Below are 15250 nucleotides of genomic sequence, written 5' to 3'. Positions count from 1 at the left end.
GCTTATGGATTCTTTTTATACTAAGAACAAAAGTTGCACCGAGGAGATAAGAACAGATTGTTTTCAACAGAGTTTGGCCAAATCATCTCCATACAAGTGTGTGTGGGTGTGTGTGTGTGCATGCAACCATAAGATTCCTCACTGGTATGGGAGGATACAACTCATCCCCTTAAAGAAAAACATACTGAGTCAATCCCTCAAACCGGGTGTTATATATTTAACAGCCACCCAAGCATGTGGCCTTCAGAAAGGACCCTGGCCTTACCAATATATTTGTCATGAACACAAGACCTGCATTTGCTCATTCGAGGCTCTCCTGCAGATGGGAGCATCTGTTTACTTAATAACAAGCTCTCACTACTAATTGCACTTCAGGGACCCTGGGCTAAGCGTTAGTAATTCCTAGAAGAGAAAGGTATGGCCCCTGCCCTCAAGGAGCTCAGAATGTAGTAGAGGAAACAAAACACATGCAAAACCATAATACACAATAGAAAGCATAATTGCCCTAATAAGCTTATGCACAAAGAGTTACAGCAGTTGAGAAGATGGAGAATTATTTATAGCAGGAGGAAACAGAGAACTCTTCATGGAAGAGGTTGGATTTTAAATGAGGCTTGAAGAATAGATGGGATTTAGACATTGTTATGGACTGAATGTCTGTGTCCCCTGCAAATTCATATGTTGAAGCCTTAACCTGAACCCCCCCATGATAGTATTTGCAGATGGGGCCTTTGGTGGGTAATTAGACGTTGATGAGGTCATGAGCGTGGGGCTGCTGTGACGGGATTCATGTCCTTAGAACAGGAAGAGCCCAGAGCTCTCTCTCTCTCCACCTTAAGAGGACACACAGCAAGAAGGCAGCTGTCTGCAAGGCAGGAACCAAATCTGCCGGACCTTGATCTTGGATTTCTCAGTCTCCAGAATCGCAAGAAGTAAATATCTATTGTTTAAGGCACCCAGTCGATGGTATTTTGTTCCAGCAGCCCTAGCAGACTAAGACAGACGTGGACCGTCAGGAAAATGAGCATCCCAGGAGAAGGACCAATGGAAGCAACAACACAGAAATGGGAAATTATGGGGCAGATTCAGAGAGCGGTTCAGCTTGTCTGCATCACAGGACACGTGAAGCCTGGTAATCAAAGATGCAACTGGGAAGATAGATTGGGGTCAGATTGTGATAAGCCATGAATGCCAGGGGAAGGCATTTGACCCGACCCTGGAGAACGTGGAGCACAGTCAAAACTTATTTCAGCGAGAGAGTAACATGATCAGAGCTTCAACATCCATCAACTCAACCATATTTTCACCTTAACACGTAACGGTGGCAGCTGGCCCCAGAGTGCCAAGCTCAGCTGCGTAAGGTCAGGCAGGGGGTTGCTTGTGTCCCCGCGCCTGAGACGGGAGAACTAACCGCTTATTCAGGCTGTCAGTCACTGAGTCACTCAAAGCACCCTCTGCGTGGGAACGACAGTGAACACTTCTCCTACGTAGTACTTAGCAGCAGGACTTGCCCTGCCCCACAGCTGTCATCCGGGACCAGGACAAAGAAGCAGCTTAAGAGGATCTGAGAGAGGAGTCTGTAGATGTTCCCATTTTTACTGGCTGTTTCCGTGAGCTTGGCTGACCGTGCTGGTCAATGCTGATTTTTTTCTGCATGAAATAGAAAAGCAGAACTCTGTTGATTTTGTGTTTTATGGCTGATCGATGGGGTTCAGAGTGAGAGCTTTGAGACATGCCGAGGGGGAGGAACCGTGCTGCTTTTGATGGCCTCATTTGTGTCGCGTCTTCTTCTGGGAAAGAGGAAGGTCAAGGTGAATCCCTCTTTCAGACTCAGATGACTCCGGCGACGTCACCCCTGGGCAGAAGAGGCAATGGTGCGGGCGTTTCCAGCCGGGCCGAGCGAGGCGAGGTGACATTTAAGGGCTTTGAAGAAAAGCTGCACTTTTAGCAGAGGGACCCCAAACTGCACCTGCGTTTCTGCAGGCTCTTCACTTGCTTTTTATATCCTTGCAGGCTGTCTCTGGAATTGCTGAAAGGTGGAAAATTTGCACATTCCTTAGGCATTTGGAAAGACAGCCAGGGCGGGGAAGAAAGTGGTGAGAACGAGGCTCTCCAGGAAGCAGGCCGTCAGCCAATCCTCATCATCTTGATTTCTGTAATACCATCACTAATAATAATAGCTGTTAAACAGCCTCTGTGCTAAATGCTTTACTTATGCCCAATCGCATTTGATCCTCGCAAGAACCTCTGAGGAAGTAATGATTGCTTCTATTTTATGGAAGAAATCAAAGCTCTGACAGGTTAAGAAGCTGGCCCAAGGTCACACAGAAATAAGCCACAGAACGAACGTGAGCCCAAACCCTACGCTCTTAGTAACTGACCATGCTGTCTCCTCTGCCTTACTCTTCTCACCTGTGTTATGGGGCTAACCATGATAAGGATCAAAACCAAACTCAGAAAAAAAAAAATACTCAGCCACAATGTGCGTCGACAGGCCTTGCCAACCATGAAGACTGGCCAATATACACCACCACTGCCCTTGAGTCCACTCTGCGCTCTTCTGTCAGGGACATGGAGGATTTAGATGTGAATGTGCTTCCAAAAGCCAAAGGGTGTTACCAACTGAAGTGTTAATATCATGAACATTTCAAGAGTTGGGGAGCTTGTCCGCTCTATGATATGCAGGAGTCAGGGAAGCAGAGGAGAGGAGGGCCTACCCTGGGATCCCCAGAAAACATCTGACTAGGGAAGGAGGCTAAACGGCCTCATAAGCAAAAGCAAGAGGGAAGAGACACATGCAGAGATCCATCTGCTGCATTTAACAGACGGAGCAGAGACAGATGCGTCCCTAACCCAGCATCGCCCTTCCCTTCCGCCAATGGAAGCTTTCTCCATTGTTCTGCCCCCTGCACGGTTTGCACGGAAAAGCAGCACAGCGTGGACATCATTAAAAGTATCATGACTGGAGGCTGAAATGAGGCACTGATCGTCCAATTAGGCAACAGATTTCATAAACAAATGCAATTCATTCTGCCTGCAGCCTGACATCGCTGCCTGAGGACCCCTGCTGAAAATAATGTGTCTGCCTGTGTTCTGCTTACGCTTTCGGATGCCGGAGAGCCCCACGAAGTCACGGGGAAAGAGGTCTGCAGATGGCTTGCTGTAGCCAAGCAGCAGTGAATGAGCCCCCGCCCCAAGCATCAGCCCCCTCCCTGCCCCCAGAAAGCCTCTGAATGTCCCAGTTGCTGTTAAACCGCCATGGCTACAAAGCCACCGGTGCAGCCAACCGGAGCAATGGCCTCCCGAAAAATGACAGATTTCAAGGGAGAAATACCGCGCACTCGCTGGAGGCGAGTTATTTTAATATAATGCCGAGATGACAGCTCTCCACATTTAATCATCAGACTCCAGACTGTTTTGCCACGACATTAGAATCTTTCACAATTTGGGAGAAGGCTTCTTTTCCACCCATGCCTGACCGTTGCGTGTTGGCAAGAAATGTCTGTAAACTTCTCCAATTATTTTTAATAAAATGTAAATGATTGTCTGCATAAGCCCTCTCTTTCCCAGCTGCTCCCGCCCACAGCCAAGGGTAGCAGTTGGCCATGCCTTCCGGGCAAGGCCTCTGTGGCTTTGTAGTTTTCCTCGCGGTACTAACTTGCCACTCAGAAGGCTTGCCTCTCTCTTTGTCACCTGCTATTATGACCATTTCTTTTTTAATGGTGTCTGTGATCAGTATCTGTCAGAGAGACTGTGCATTTGATTATCTGCTCCTAAGTGGACTGAAGCAGCCGGATGCCTCCCAATCACAAGCTCAGCTTCATCTCAAGGTCTGGCAGCCATCGAAAGGGATATTTGCATAAGTCTCGAATTTGCTAATTCTTACAAGGTCCCCTAAGGTAGGTCTGTACCGTTCTCACACCCGTTTCTTCCTAACAGATGAGAAGCAGGAAGGGCGACACATTATATCTTAATTAAAGATACACAGCATGCTAGGAGAACAGCCAGGACTCATACCCAGTGCAGAAGCGACTGTGCATTTCTTCTTTCCCAAAACTTTCAGTGGGCGTCTACCATCTGGAGGCCCTGAGGATGCAAAAATAAATAAGACCCAGGTCCTTCTCTAGAGGAATTAATAAGGTAATAGAGCAGACAGACAGCTGAATAGATAACGTGAGCACATGTGAAAGGCAACGCAATCCAGGTAAGCTCAAAGCACCACGGAAACGCTTCCACGACTTAGTGTGCCTGTGGGGTTTGGTGCGGACTCATGGAGACGACAGCTGAGCCGCGCCCTGCAGGATGCTCAGGTAGGGAGGGGAGGAAGGCTTCTGCCTGCTGACAGATAGAACCACACAAGCTAAAGCAGGAGACATGAAATAGCCTGGAGTGTTTCAAAAGCAGGGCATCACAGGAATAAAGACACAGACGTAGAGAATGGACTTGAGGGCACGGGGAGCGGGGAGGGTAAGCTGGGACGAAGTGAAAGAGTGGCGTGGACATATATACACTAGCAAATGGAAAATAGATAGCTAGTGGGAAGCAGCCGCATGGCACAGGGAGATCAGCTCGGTGCTTCGTGACCACCTAGAGGGGTGGGATAGGGAGGGTGGGAGGGAGACGCAGGAGGAAGGGGATATGGGGATATATGTATATGTACAGCTGATTCACTTTGTTATAAAGCAGAAACTAACACACCATTGTAAAGCAATTATACTCCAATAAAGGTGTTAAAAAAACAAAAGCAGGGCATCTTTGGGGAGGAAAGAGTCCAGGCCCCTGAATGGAGGGAATATGGCAATCAGAAGGTGGATGACTTTGGTGGTTTTCTAGTTACTGCTGACCTAACGCCTGTCCCAAAGGAGGCTGGAATAAGTTCTGGTATGTCAGCAACCCTTCTCCCTGCCCCAAGAAAGGGCAACCCAACCCACGGGGTGAAGTTGCTACTAACCTGTGTGATAAACCAACCAGGGTGCCTTCAAAGGGCAAAACAGCCACTGAGACTAAGGAACCCACTTCTGGCACCTGAGTAAGCAGGAGAGAACTCTGCTTTCCTAAGAGGAACCTACAGACACTCAGCCTCTTCCAGGGCTCTGTTCAACAATTCCTCCCTGCCCATTAGTGCTTGGTTCACCTTCATTCACAGCCTTCTCTTTAACTGGAGTGTGGGCCTTTCAGAGAGAACGGGGCTGTCATTAGTTCCCTGTCCTTATCTATCACCTGAAAGAGAAGCGCTGATATGCCTTCCCCAGAAGAGGGATGAATGGCTTCCAAGGAAGCAGTGCCCGGAGCCCCCAGAGCTGCCACCTCCCTCCCATCTCATTTTCACCTCTTTCTGAGGTGCAAAAGCTGGGATTTGAGAAGCAGTGCTCTTGATAATAACAGAAGGCATTTTGCAGATCTGGGTTAGCTTCTGGATTGTATTCTGGGTAAGTAATTAGTGCTTCTTTCCAGCAGCCTGGCCTCCAAAGCTCCACTCACGAGAGACAAGTGAGGGGTGTTTGAGTCCTACTAAGGGTGTCCCCAGAGATTAGCGACATTCCCCGCTCTGTCACCAGCCGTGTTTGACACTGGGCACCTCGCCCAGCACCCCCGGCAGTGCTAATGGGCAATTCACGTACGGGGCCCTCTCAGGATGCCTGGGCAGATCCTTGCTTTGCAAATGCAAAATAACATTCCCAACAAAGCACACGCCTGCTTCTGGGCAATGTACATGATCCAGCTCTACAGCCTCTCGCACCTGTGCTGTCTTTGCAAGTTCCCTTCCTTCCCTTTCACTGTGCTAAATTGAGATATAATCGAAGCTGAAAGAACCCAACTCTTTTACATGAGCTCCACTTCAAAGGAAACATACAATCTCGTGAGGTGACTGTATTTATTCTGCCACAGCTCAGGATGAGCACCACCATACCACCTCACCGCAGGTTCCAAATGACAAATTTTGAGGGCTATTGAACACGCTGAATGTTTTCAGAGCAGATCCGTGGAAAGTTACTCAGTGCAGCTGTCTCGGTAATTGTGATACATTAGAGGAGTGTGTGGTGCTTGGCGGCCTGGGCGGTGGGACAGCCTGGGCTTGGGATTCAACACCACAATCTGTGAAACCAGCAGGGAGACGGCTGCCTGACGAGCATCCCGAGCCAGGGTTTGCAGCTTAATCTTACTTGGTTCAGTGGATTTGTTTCCCCTATCAGGAGGTCACGAATAGAGAGTGGATAGAACCAGAGTTATGGTGATGCCTTTGAACCAGCCTGGCATGCCTATCAAGTGGGCTGCCCCCCACTTACATCCACGTGTCTGGAGAGTTGAAGGCAGGGTATGCGCACCCTCCAGGGTCCTTCTTAGTCTGGAAGCAACTAGAGTGTTTCCCCTCAACCACCTTCACGGCCCCTACCACCATGCCTGCACCCTGCCCCTTGGCTTCACGATCCGACATATCAGCCAGGCTCCTAGGCTTAAAAGGGATTTAACATTCCAACATACACAAGTTTTTTCCTTTAGTTCTTCATTCGGCTATGCATGTGTGAATGCCCTTGTGCTCCCTAATTGACTCAGGGAAGGGCCTGGCATGGAATAACAATAAAACTCAAAAGTGACCATATAGCCCATGCTTACTAACTATGTGCCAGGCAGACATCAAGTGCATAACTTGTAATTGCCTTTTTACTCATAACTACCCTGTGATAAAGCTATGATTATTATCCCCATTTTGCAGATAAGCAAACTGAGGTCAGGAGAAATGATTAAGTAGACATTAATGACGGCAAAACTGTGTGTTTTTATAACAATACAATGACAATGGTGGTAGTGGCCAGAGTTATTAAAGGAAATTATCTTCTGGAGCAGAGGAAAGAACTCAGATTTCAGAATCAGATTGTCCTGGAAATCCCAACTCCACTATTTACTAGCTGTGAATTTTATACCATTTTCTAATGTATCTGGGCTTCAAAATAATTACATCTATGATTGATTTTTGTAAGCATTGCATATTAAAAAATATATGATGGCTTAGCACAGAGTAGGACCTCAAGAATACACACCTGTCCCTTTCTCTGTCCCTATCTCAGTCCCACATCTTATGAGCCACAGTCCTCCCTGCATCTACCAGGCATACGTTCCAAGACCCCCAGTGGATGCCTGAAACCACCGGTAGCAATGAACTCTACATATATAATGTTTTTCCCTATACATACATATCTATGCTAAAATTTAATTTATAAATTAGTCACAGTAAAAGAATATCTGAATTGCCAGCATCAGTACTCTTGTGCGTTGGGGCCATTACTAAATAGAACACAAGCCCCGGGATAACACAGACCATCAGTCTGATAACCCAGATGGCTACTAAATGACTAAGAGGCAGGGCAAAGCGATGGTTCACGTCCCAGGTGGGATGAAGTGGATGGCAGGAGATTTCATCATGCTACTCAGAACAGCAACTTAAAACTTATAAATTGTTTATTTCTGGAATTTTCCACTTAATGTTTTCAGTCTGCAGTTGCCTGTAAGTGAAACCACAGAAAGTGATACCCTGGATAAGGAGAAACTACTGTATTGCCTGCTGAATTGCTTGTGGTAACCCAGAGTCACTTTATGGTTATATCTCATTATTAAGATGTAAAAGTGAAAGTGGGGCAGGGTTGGGTATGGGCAAAATGCCTACACTCATCTCTACTCAGAAAGGGCGTAAAATAAGGGCATGAATCAACAAAACGCCTAGAATGATTATCCGTGCATAAAAAATATTTACAGGGGAAAGCCTTAATTAACCAGGACCCAACTGTGGAATCAGTTAGCTAGTATTTCTTCTCTCTTGGCCTAAAGAATTATGAACCAAGAACAACAAAACAAACTCTCCAAAAATAGAACAGAACTGAAATAGAACGGTCTTAAAATAGCTACTTCCTGAAGTAATGAGCTCCCTGTCACTGGACATATTCAAGCAAAGGCTGGACAACCAACTGTAAGAGATGTTGTAAAGGAGATTAACGCATAAGCCAAGTGTTTGATGAAGTCAGTGACTTTTAAACTTTTTAGCAGCAGAACATAAAAAAGATAAAAGTCGAGCCGCTTGGGGTGAAGAGAGATGGGAAGCTCTGATCCCACCATAAAAGGGCCAAGGAGTCCCTGTGAAGTCTTAGGACTCAGGAATTAAGCCAATAAGAAAAGCCAGCATTTGCACAATATCTCGCAGTTTACAAAGACTTCCTGTGCGTGCAGGTTATCTTTCAAGAGTATGTTACAGGTGAAGTTCAGACTAATACACATTGTGCTTTATGGGAGTATACACTTGATAGCCCAAGTAAGGTAGGTGTGACGTGATTAATTTGTAAGCAGAGGGATATCTTGCGGGGTGGGGAGGGGTGCGGTGCGTTTTCATTGCAAACCCAAAACAGGGGGAAGTAGTCTCCTAAAAAGAAGGAAGAATCTGGAGCCAAGTGACAGCTTGGCACTCAGCTTCCATATAGGTGAATGTTCCAGGCCCTGGGCACTACCAGAGAAGCGTGGAAGGTGCAAAGCCCTAAGGTGAGAAAAAGCACAGACAGGGGCTTCCCTGGTGGCACAGTGGTTAAGAATCTGCCTGCCAGTGCAGGGAACACGGGTTCGATCCCTGGTCTGGGAAGATCCCACATGCTGCGAAGCAACTAAGCCCATGCGCCACAACTACTGAGTTTGCGCTCTAGAGCCCACGAGCCACAACTACTGAGCCCACATGCCACAACTACTGAAGCCCGCATGCTCTAGGGCCCGTGCTCCACAACAAGAGAAGCCACTGCAATGAGAAGCCCGTGCACAGCAACGAAGAGTAACCCCCACTCACCGGAACTAGAGAAAGCCTGCGTGCAGCAATGAAAACCCAAACGCAGCCAAAAAACAATTTAAAATAATAATAATAATAATAATAAGCACAGACAGAGGCTCTAAAGATTCCAGGATCCAAGTGGGTAGGGAGATTGAAATCATTAAAACTAAGGATAACATCTAGATTTTTGGCTTCAGTAACTAAGGAGTTGGTGGTCACATTATTGACATGGGAACAACTAACAGTATCAGTGGAGGGGGCATTAAGAATTCTATTTTTTTCTTTTGACACTGAAGTGTTTTATTTAGATTGTTAAAACTAGAAATATAAGATGAAGAATTCTATTTTGGAAATATGATAGATCAGATATCTATTAGGTACTCAAAAGTATAAATGATATAAGATTCTTTCTTTCTCTTTCAACCTACTTAGAGGCCACCTTCCATAGGATGGCCTCCAAGAGTCTTCATTTTTGGATGCGGGATAAAACTAAGGATCCACACGCAAAGTGACTCTGAAATATACGCTGGCCCCATAGCCAAGCTCTTCCTATAGACACAGGTACTAACAGGGGATGGACTGGAGGCTTAGTTGAGGACTTGAGGTTGCTGAGTCCTCTTACAGCTGTTCGATTCATCAGAGGTTCAGTTTCAGGGGGATCATGCCAATCCCAGGGCTGCTAAACATCAGGCAGCCCCCGACTGCAGCCGTGAGGCTAAGTTGGTAGCATGCTCAAAAGCAGCCGCGGCTTTGTTCTTACAGAAAAGCATCATAAGCTCAGCTCATAAGACTCATCAGCCATATCCTTTCCCATTGCTATTCATGCGTAATTGAGCAGGGTGCCAGGGACCGTCTGCCTAACCGTGAGATTATGATGCAGAGATGCAAACACATCCCATTAATACATAAACCCAAACTCGTCACTTGGAACGTGGAAAACTTCCTGCGAAAGGGTCGAGGGATATGTCTTTCTGACTAAGAAAAAATGTTATTTGAGGTATTTGGAGCAAGATATATGTGTGGAGTGTTGCAATATTCCCAGTACTGCCCCCGACCCCTGTTTTCTTTATGCTCGTTTTCAGGACGTGAGTCCATATGAATGAAGAGCCATAATAGAAGCCACTAATGAAGGAAGATTGGTGCTTCTAAAGGGCATCACCCCCAAGAAGCTCTGAATTAAATACAAGGGAGGAAATGAACATTGGGGTGCATGTATCTTTTTGAATTATACTTTTCTCTGGACATATTGCCCGAGGGTGGAATCGCAGGATCACATGGTAACTCTATTTTTAGTTTTGTAAGGAATCTCCATACTGTTCTCCACAGTGGCTCTACCAATCCGGAGAAAACTGTAATTCAAAAAGATACATGCACCCCTATGTTCATAGCAGCACTATTCACAATAGCCAAGACATGGAAACAACCTAAGTGTTCAACAGATGAGCGGATAAAGAAGATACGGTACTTATATACAATGGAAATAATGCCATTTGCAGCAACATGGATGGACTTAGAGATTATCATACTAAGTGAAGTACGCCAGACAGAGAAAGGCAAATATCATACGGTATTGCTTATATGTGAAATCTAAAGAAAGAAAAAAGATACAAATGAACTTATCTACAAAACATAAAAAACAAATGTATGGTTACTAAAGGGGAAAGGGAGGGGAGGGATAAATTAGGAGTTTGGGATTAACATATACACACTACTATATATAAAACAGATAACCAACAAGAACCTACTATATAGCACAGGGAGCTATATTCAATATTTTGTAATAAAGCTATAAGGGAAAAAATCTGAAAAAGAATCTATATATATACATAAATATATATTATTGAATCATCGTGCTATACACCTGAAACTAACACAACATTGTAAAGCAACTATACTTCAATTTAAAAAAAATAACAAGGGAGGAAAATACTGTACTTACTCCATTCTAGGAGAATAAATTGACCAGCCTGTTGAAAGACATAAACCCCGTTCATGTGAAAGTTGCAGACACGTATCTTCATGGTTATCTGTGGTTGATTTGAAGTTATTTATCAAACCAAATCAATCCAACTGATAACCAGACTACTTCTTTCACCAGAAATATTTCAGATTTCTTTTCTACTCTCTTTCAAGATGTAAGCTCCTTAAACTCCTAAGTGATCAAGTTCCTCATGACAGAGGATTATTAATCCTGATCCTTTTACAATTTGGAACTTCAATGAAATCTTCCCATTTGTCACCTGTTTAACCCAGCACAGATTTGACGCCTCTCAGATTAATTTTGGTGATGAATCCGATTTCAAAGAACATTCATCCAAAGTTGAACCCATGCACCTGCTAATGTATTTCAGTACTTTTACTAATAGCTTTAGAGAGCTTTTTAATTTATATTTCACTGTATATAAGATATCCTCCTTCAGTTTGCCTGCATCTCCGTGAGAACATTTTTCATATTTCAGATTGACACCAAACGCTAGAACTAAATGGATGAGATAATTTTAAATATTATGCAAATACCCACGCAGGTCAGGTATTTTAATATTTTCTCATCTCGAATTTATTTCTGTACTTGTTGAATGTGGCTTCTCATATGTCCTTTTAAGTATCTTCTTAATTTTAATGACATTTTAGAAAATTATTTGAGTCTGTTCTGTGTGTAGAAGTTTTTATGAAATGCGAAAAGGCCATGGGGGTAATGAAGTAGAAACTATTCTGGTTTGGAGTTTTTCGCACAATAAGGACACATAATGCTGCTATCAGTATGTTCACTGATCTTGGGCAAATCACTTAACCTCTATGTAAAATGGATCGAATGGTGCTCAGCTCATCACCATCCACCCAACTCTCCCAAGACAAACTTCAGAGTCATCATCTCTTCGGTCCTCTCCCATGTGGATCAGTGGAGCCAAGGGAGAAAGATGCTGGGGGATCTGCAGCAGGGGCGGGGGCGGGGGGCGTTGAGGATGGGACACAAGGATTATTAGCATCCTATAACTTCTGTCCAAGAGGAGGGGTATGTTTCCAAGAACTACTCTTTGAGTCACAGTAAATACAGCCTTTAAGTTCTCTACCAGTTCTCCTGTCCCCACTATTTTTCAGCTCTACCCACATTACTTCATCCCTATGGTCCCTTCCCTGGCTCAAGCCTGTATCACCCTGATGGCTGCCTCAGCTTCCTACTTGGTCTTCCTGCCGCAACTCTCTTCTCCTAAAACCATCAGGTTCCTTCAGACCATTCACCTGCCAACAAACAAACGTACCCTTAGTGGCTTCCTTCCTTACAGGAGAGTCAGTTTAATTCAATAGTAGTTTCTTGAATATCTCCCAAATGCTAGGAACTTCTCAGCTACACCATGAAAGACCTTCAAAAGCTGCTTGCTGGACCAAAGTTGAGAACCAGACACACAGGCACAAGGCAGACACCCGCTCACCAAGTATCTGTTTTCATTAATTTATACTTATTCAAAGATTTTTTTAATTGACCAAAGAAAGGGGAAGAAAACAGTGCATTAATAATGGTGCCTGTGTGATAGTTGAAGAGATAAATTCAGAGGAGGGAATGAGATGGCAAATCTCTTCCCTTTATGAGCCCTAATGAGGGAAGAGTTTAGGATATAAGCCGAAGTGTGTTCAGGGGAGTCTATAAGATTCTGGTCTTGAGAAACATAGCCCCATAGACAGCTCTCTCTCTCTCTCTCTTTCTCACACACACACACACACTCACGTGAAATGGAGTAGAAAAGACCCTGCTCTATCCCCACTCCCCATTCCCAGTCACAGATCATGGGACATGTTTGTGTCCCTGAGAGTTGCGTGTGGTCACCAGCAGAGGTGCCCCAGCTAGGCAGAATGTTTTGATGGAGGCACGGTAAGCAGTGGAAAGCTCAAGAAACCTTAATGAGAACACCGGAGCAGAAAATGGAAGCAGCTGATCCTGAGTCCAGATGAGAGAGATGCCTTGCTAGGGGGGAGGAGGTGCTCAGAAATACCTGGGGGAGACTTTGGGCATATCCTAAAGGATAAGATAGCAGTGAAAAGCCCCCAGAATCAAGACAGTAAATGCTAACGTGACCCCATTATACTCACCAGCAGGTAAGGTCTGGGACATCCCCATGGGAGGATCATCTTCCTCCACACTGCATCTCCAGCATCTCATGAATAACCTGTGTCCCAGGGACCTGGACCCCTGTGCTCACATGCTTCTGGGTCTTCTTCCTAGAGCACCTTTCCCTTCCCCTGTGGCTGGTGACATCCCACTCAGCCTACAAGGTACCTCATTTGCCAGCCCCTCCATGAAGTCCTCCCTCCACCCCATATCATCACTCTTCCCCCAAAACTGCTAGGCAGAATCACTCACTCTCTCCACTGTGCCCCCTACCACTTGGTACATACACTGCACTTTTTAATTATATTCTTAGTCACTGTTTTTATGGCTACTCTCCCACTAGGTTCAAAGGCGGAGGCCAGATTTATTTCAATGTTTTATGCAATCAAAGGGCAACCTGAGGCCTGGCCCTATTCATATCCAGTTTTCCCTACTTCCTGCCCCAAAGGCCAGGGTTCTGCACCTCTCTGTCCTGTTGGTTCCCACATTCTCTTAGGTTAATCCCCACTGGGACTCTTAGCAAAGTCACCCCCCTCCTCCATGAAACTGTGATGTCCCCAATGCCCATTCAGTGGTTGTACATGACAGGCACTCAGTGACCATTTATTAAATGAAGGAATTCCTTGAATGACTAAATGACAGGACAAATAAGAAGCGGAAAAAAGAATATGTGCCATGTTTCTTCTTGGCATGAGTTTCTGTGAACATTCATAAATAACTAATAAAGTTTCAGTGAGAAAAAAATGTATTTGTTAAAAAGGAATCCCTCTCATGCTTTTTTAAAAGCAAATCAAATGCCAGCTTTGTGGTTTTGTCTGTGTGACCTCAGGCCAGTCACTTTCCCTTCACTTACCTGTAAAGAGGAGATTCGTCCCTTGGCTAGAATTTATTGAGCATTCCCTCTGTACAAGGAATTGTGTTAACCACTTTAATTGCATTGTCTCACTTAATCCTCAGTAATTCCATGAAGAGCTTAATTCCATTCAAGAGTTTAAATAGTCTGCTCAAGGTCACACAGCTAATAAAGCCCTAGAAACCCAAGCCTAGGTGTTCATGATGTCCATGCCCAAATGCTCAAATTCCCCTATCTCCTTTAAGATGCCTTCTGTCTCTAACTGTCATAAATTCTATCATGTTAAGAAACATCTGTGGCCTCAAACATCATGTGCCAGACCAGTTGTGAGCCCCTTTCCTCCTCCTACAACTAAATAAGTTTGTGAAGAAAACGTATCCTATTGCATGATGTTTGTAAATTAATATGCGGTTTACTCCTTTGTCACACGAGGGTCACATATGGAACACCAATATTTCAATCTTTCCTTGAACATGCACTTTGGAACTGCCTGTGCACATCCAAAATGGGTCATTAAAGAGGGAACAGGTGGAAAAAAAAACATGAGTTCATCAAATAGATAAATGGATAAATAAAATGTGGTGTATACACACGATGGAATATTACTCAACTCTAAAAAGGAAGGACATTCTCGCACATGCTACACTGTGGATGAACCTTGAGGACATGACGCTAAGTGAAATAAGCCAGTCACAGAAAAGACAGACTGTATTCCACTTGTATGAGGGGGCTTGAATAGTCAAACCCATCAAGACAGAAAGTGGAATGGTGGTTGCCAGGGGCTGGAGGAAAGGGGAATGGAGAGTTGTTTAATGGGGACTGGGTTTCAGATTTGCAAGGTGCAAAGTGTTCTGAAGATGGATGGTGGTGATGGCATACACTTAAAAATGGTTAAGATAGTAAATGTGTATTTTACCACATTTAATGTTTAAAAACATTAAAAGAAAAACAAACAAGTATACCAATTACTCAAAACAGGGGGGGATAAAAGCCACCTCCAAAACTCCGATGATCATCCTCTATTTAGCAGGAAACAGCTATCATTTGACAGAGCTGTGAGAGCTTGGATAAGGGGCAGGGGGGGTTAGACAGGGATAGATCCTCACAGAAGGAATCTGGGCAGATGCAGGAGTAGCAGGAAGGCCTCGGGGAGGAGGGATTTTCCCAGGTTTGGCTTTTTATGTTTTTTTTTTTTTTTTTTTAGAATTAATCAGTTACTGAGGTACCTGCAATATTATATATATATATATATATATATATATATATATATATATATATATAAAGGTAATTGGTTCAGGAACTAAGTTTTCTTTCTAATTTTCTCTTTTTCTCAGTAAATAACTAGCTGTGTGACTCTGAGCAAGCCACTTAACCTCTCTGGATCTCCATTTCTTTATGTAAAATGGGAGAGAAGGGGACATGATGGCATTTAATTTTCCTCCCAGCCATAAAATCCTGATTCTACAACAAATTACCCTGTTTCTACTCC

General features: G+C 44.5%; 1 protein-coding gene across 1 annotated transcript in view; it reads right to left on the bottom strand.

Moving 5' to 3' along the window:
* Positions 1 to 4268: 4268 nt before the first annotated feature.
* Positions 4269 to 15250, bottom strand: part of LOC308605032 (protocadherin-8-like) — a gene marked incomplete at both ends in the record, with an annotated part of 93084 nt that continues 82102 nt past the window's right edge. The window contains 3 exon segments of the mRNA XM_081214699.1: positions 4269 to 4335; positions 5996 to 6187; positions 6288 to 6454. Of these exon segments, the coding sequence (XP_081070825.1) occupies positions 4269 to 4335; positions 5996 to 6187; positions 6288 to 6454 (426 nt within the window).

Source organism: Mesoplodon bidens, assembly GCF_964165515.1.
Source record: "Mesoplodon bidens genome assembly, chromosome: 17".
In the NCBI taxonomy this organism is placed as follows: Eukaryota; Metazoa; Chordata; class Mammalia; order Artiodactyla; family Ziphiidae; genus Mesoplodon; species Mesoplodon bidens.
The sequence above is the reverse complement of the archived record's forward strand: the minus strand, read 5'-3'. Positions and strand labels throughout refer to the sequence as shown.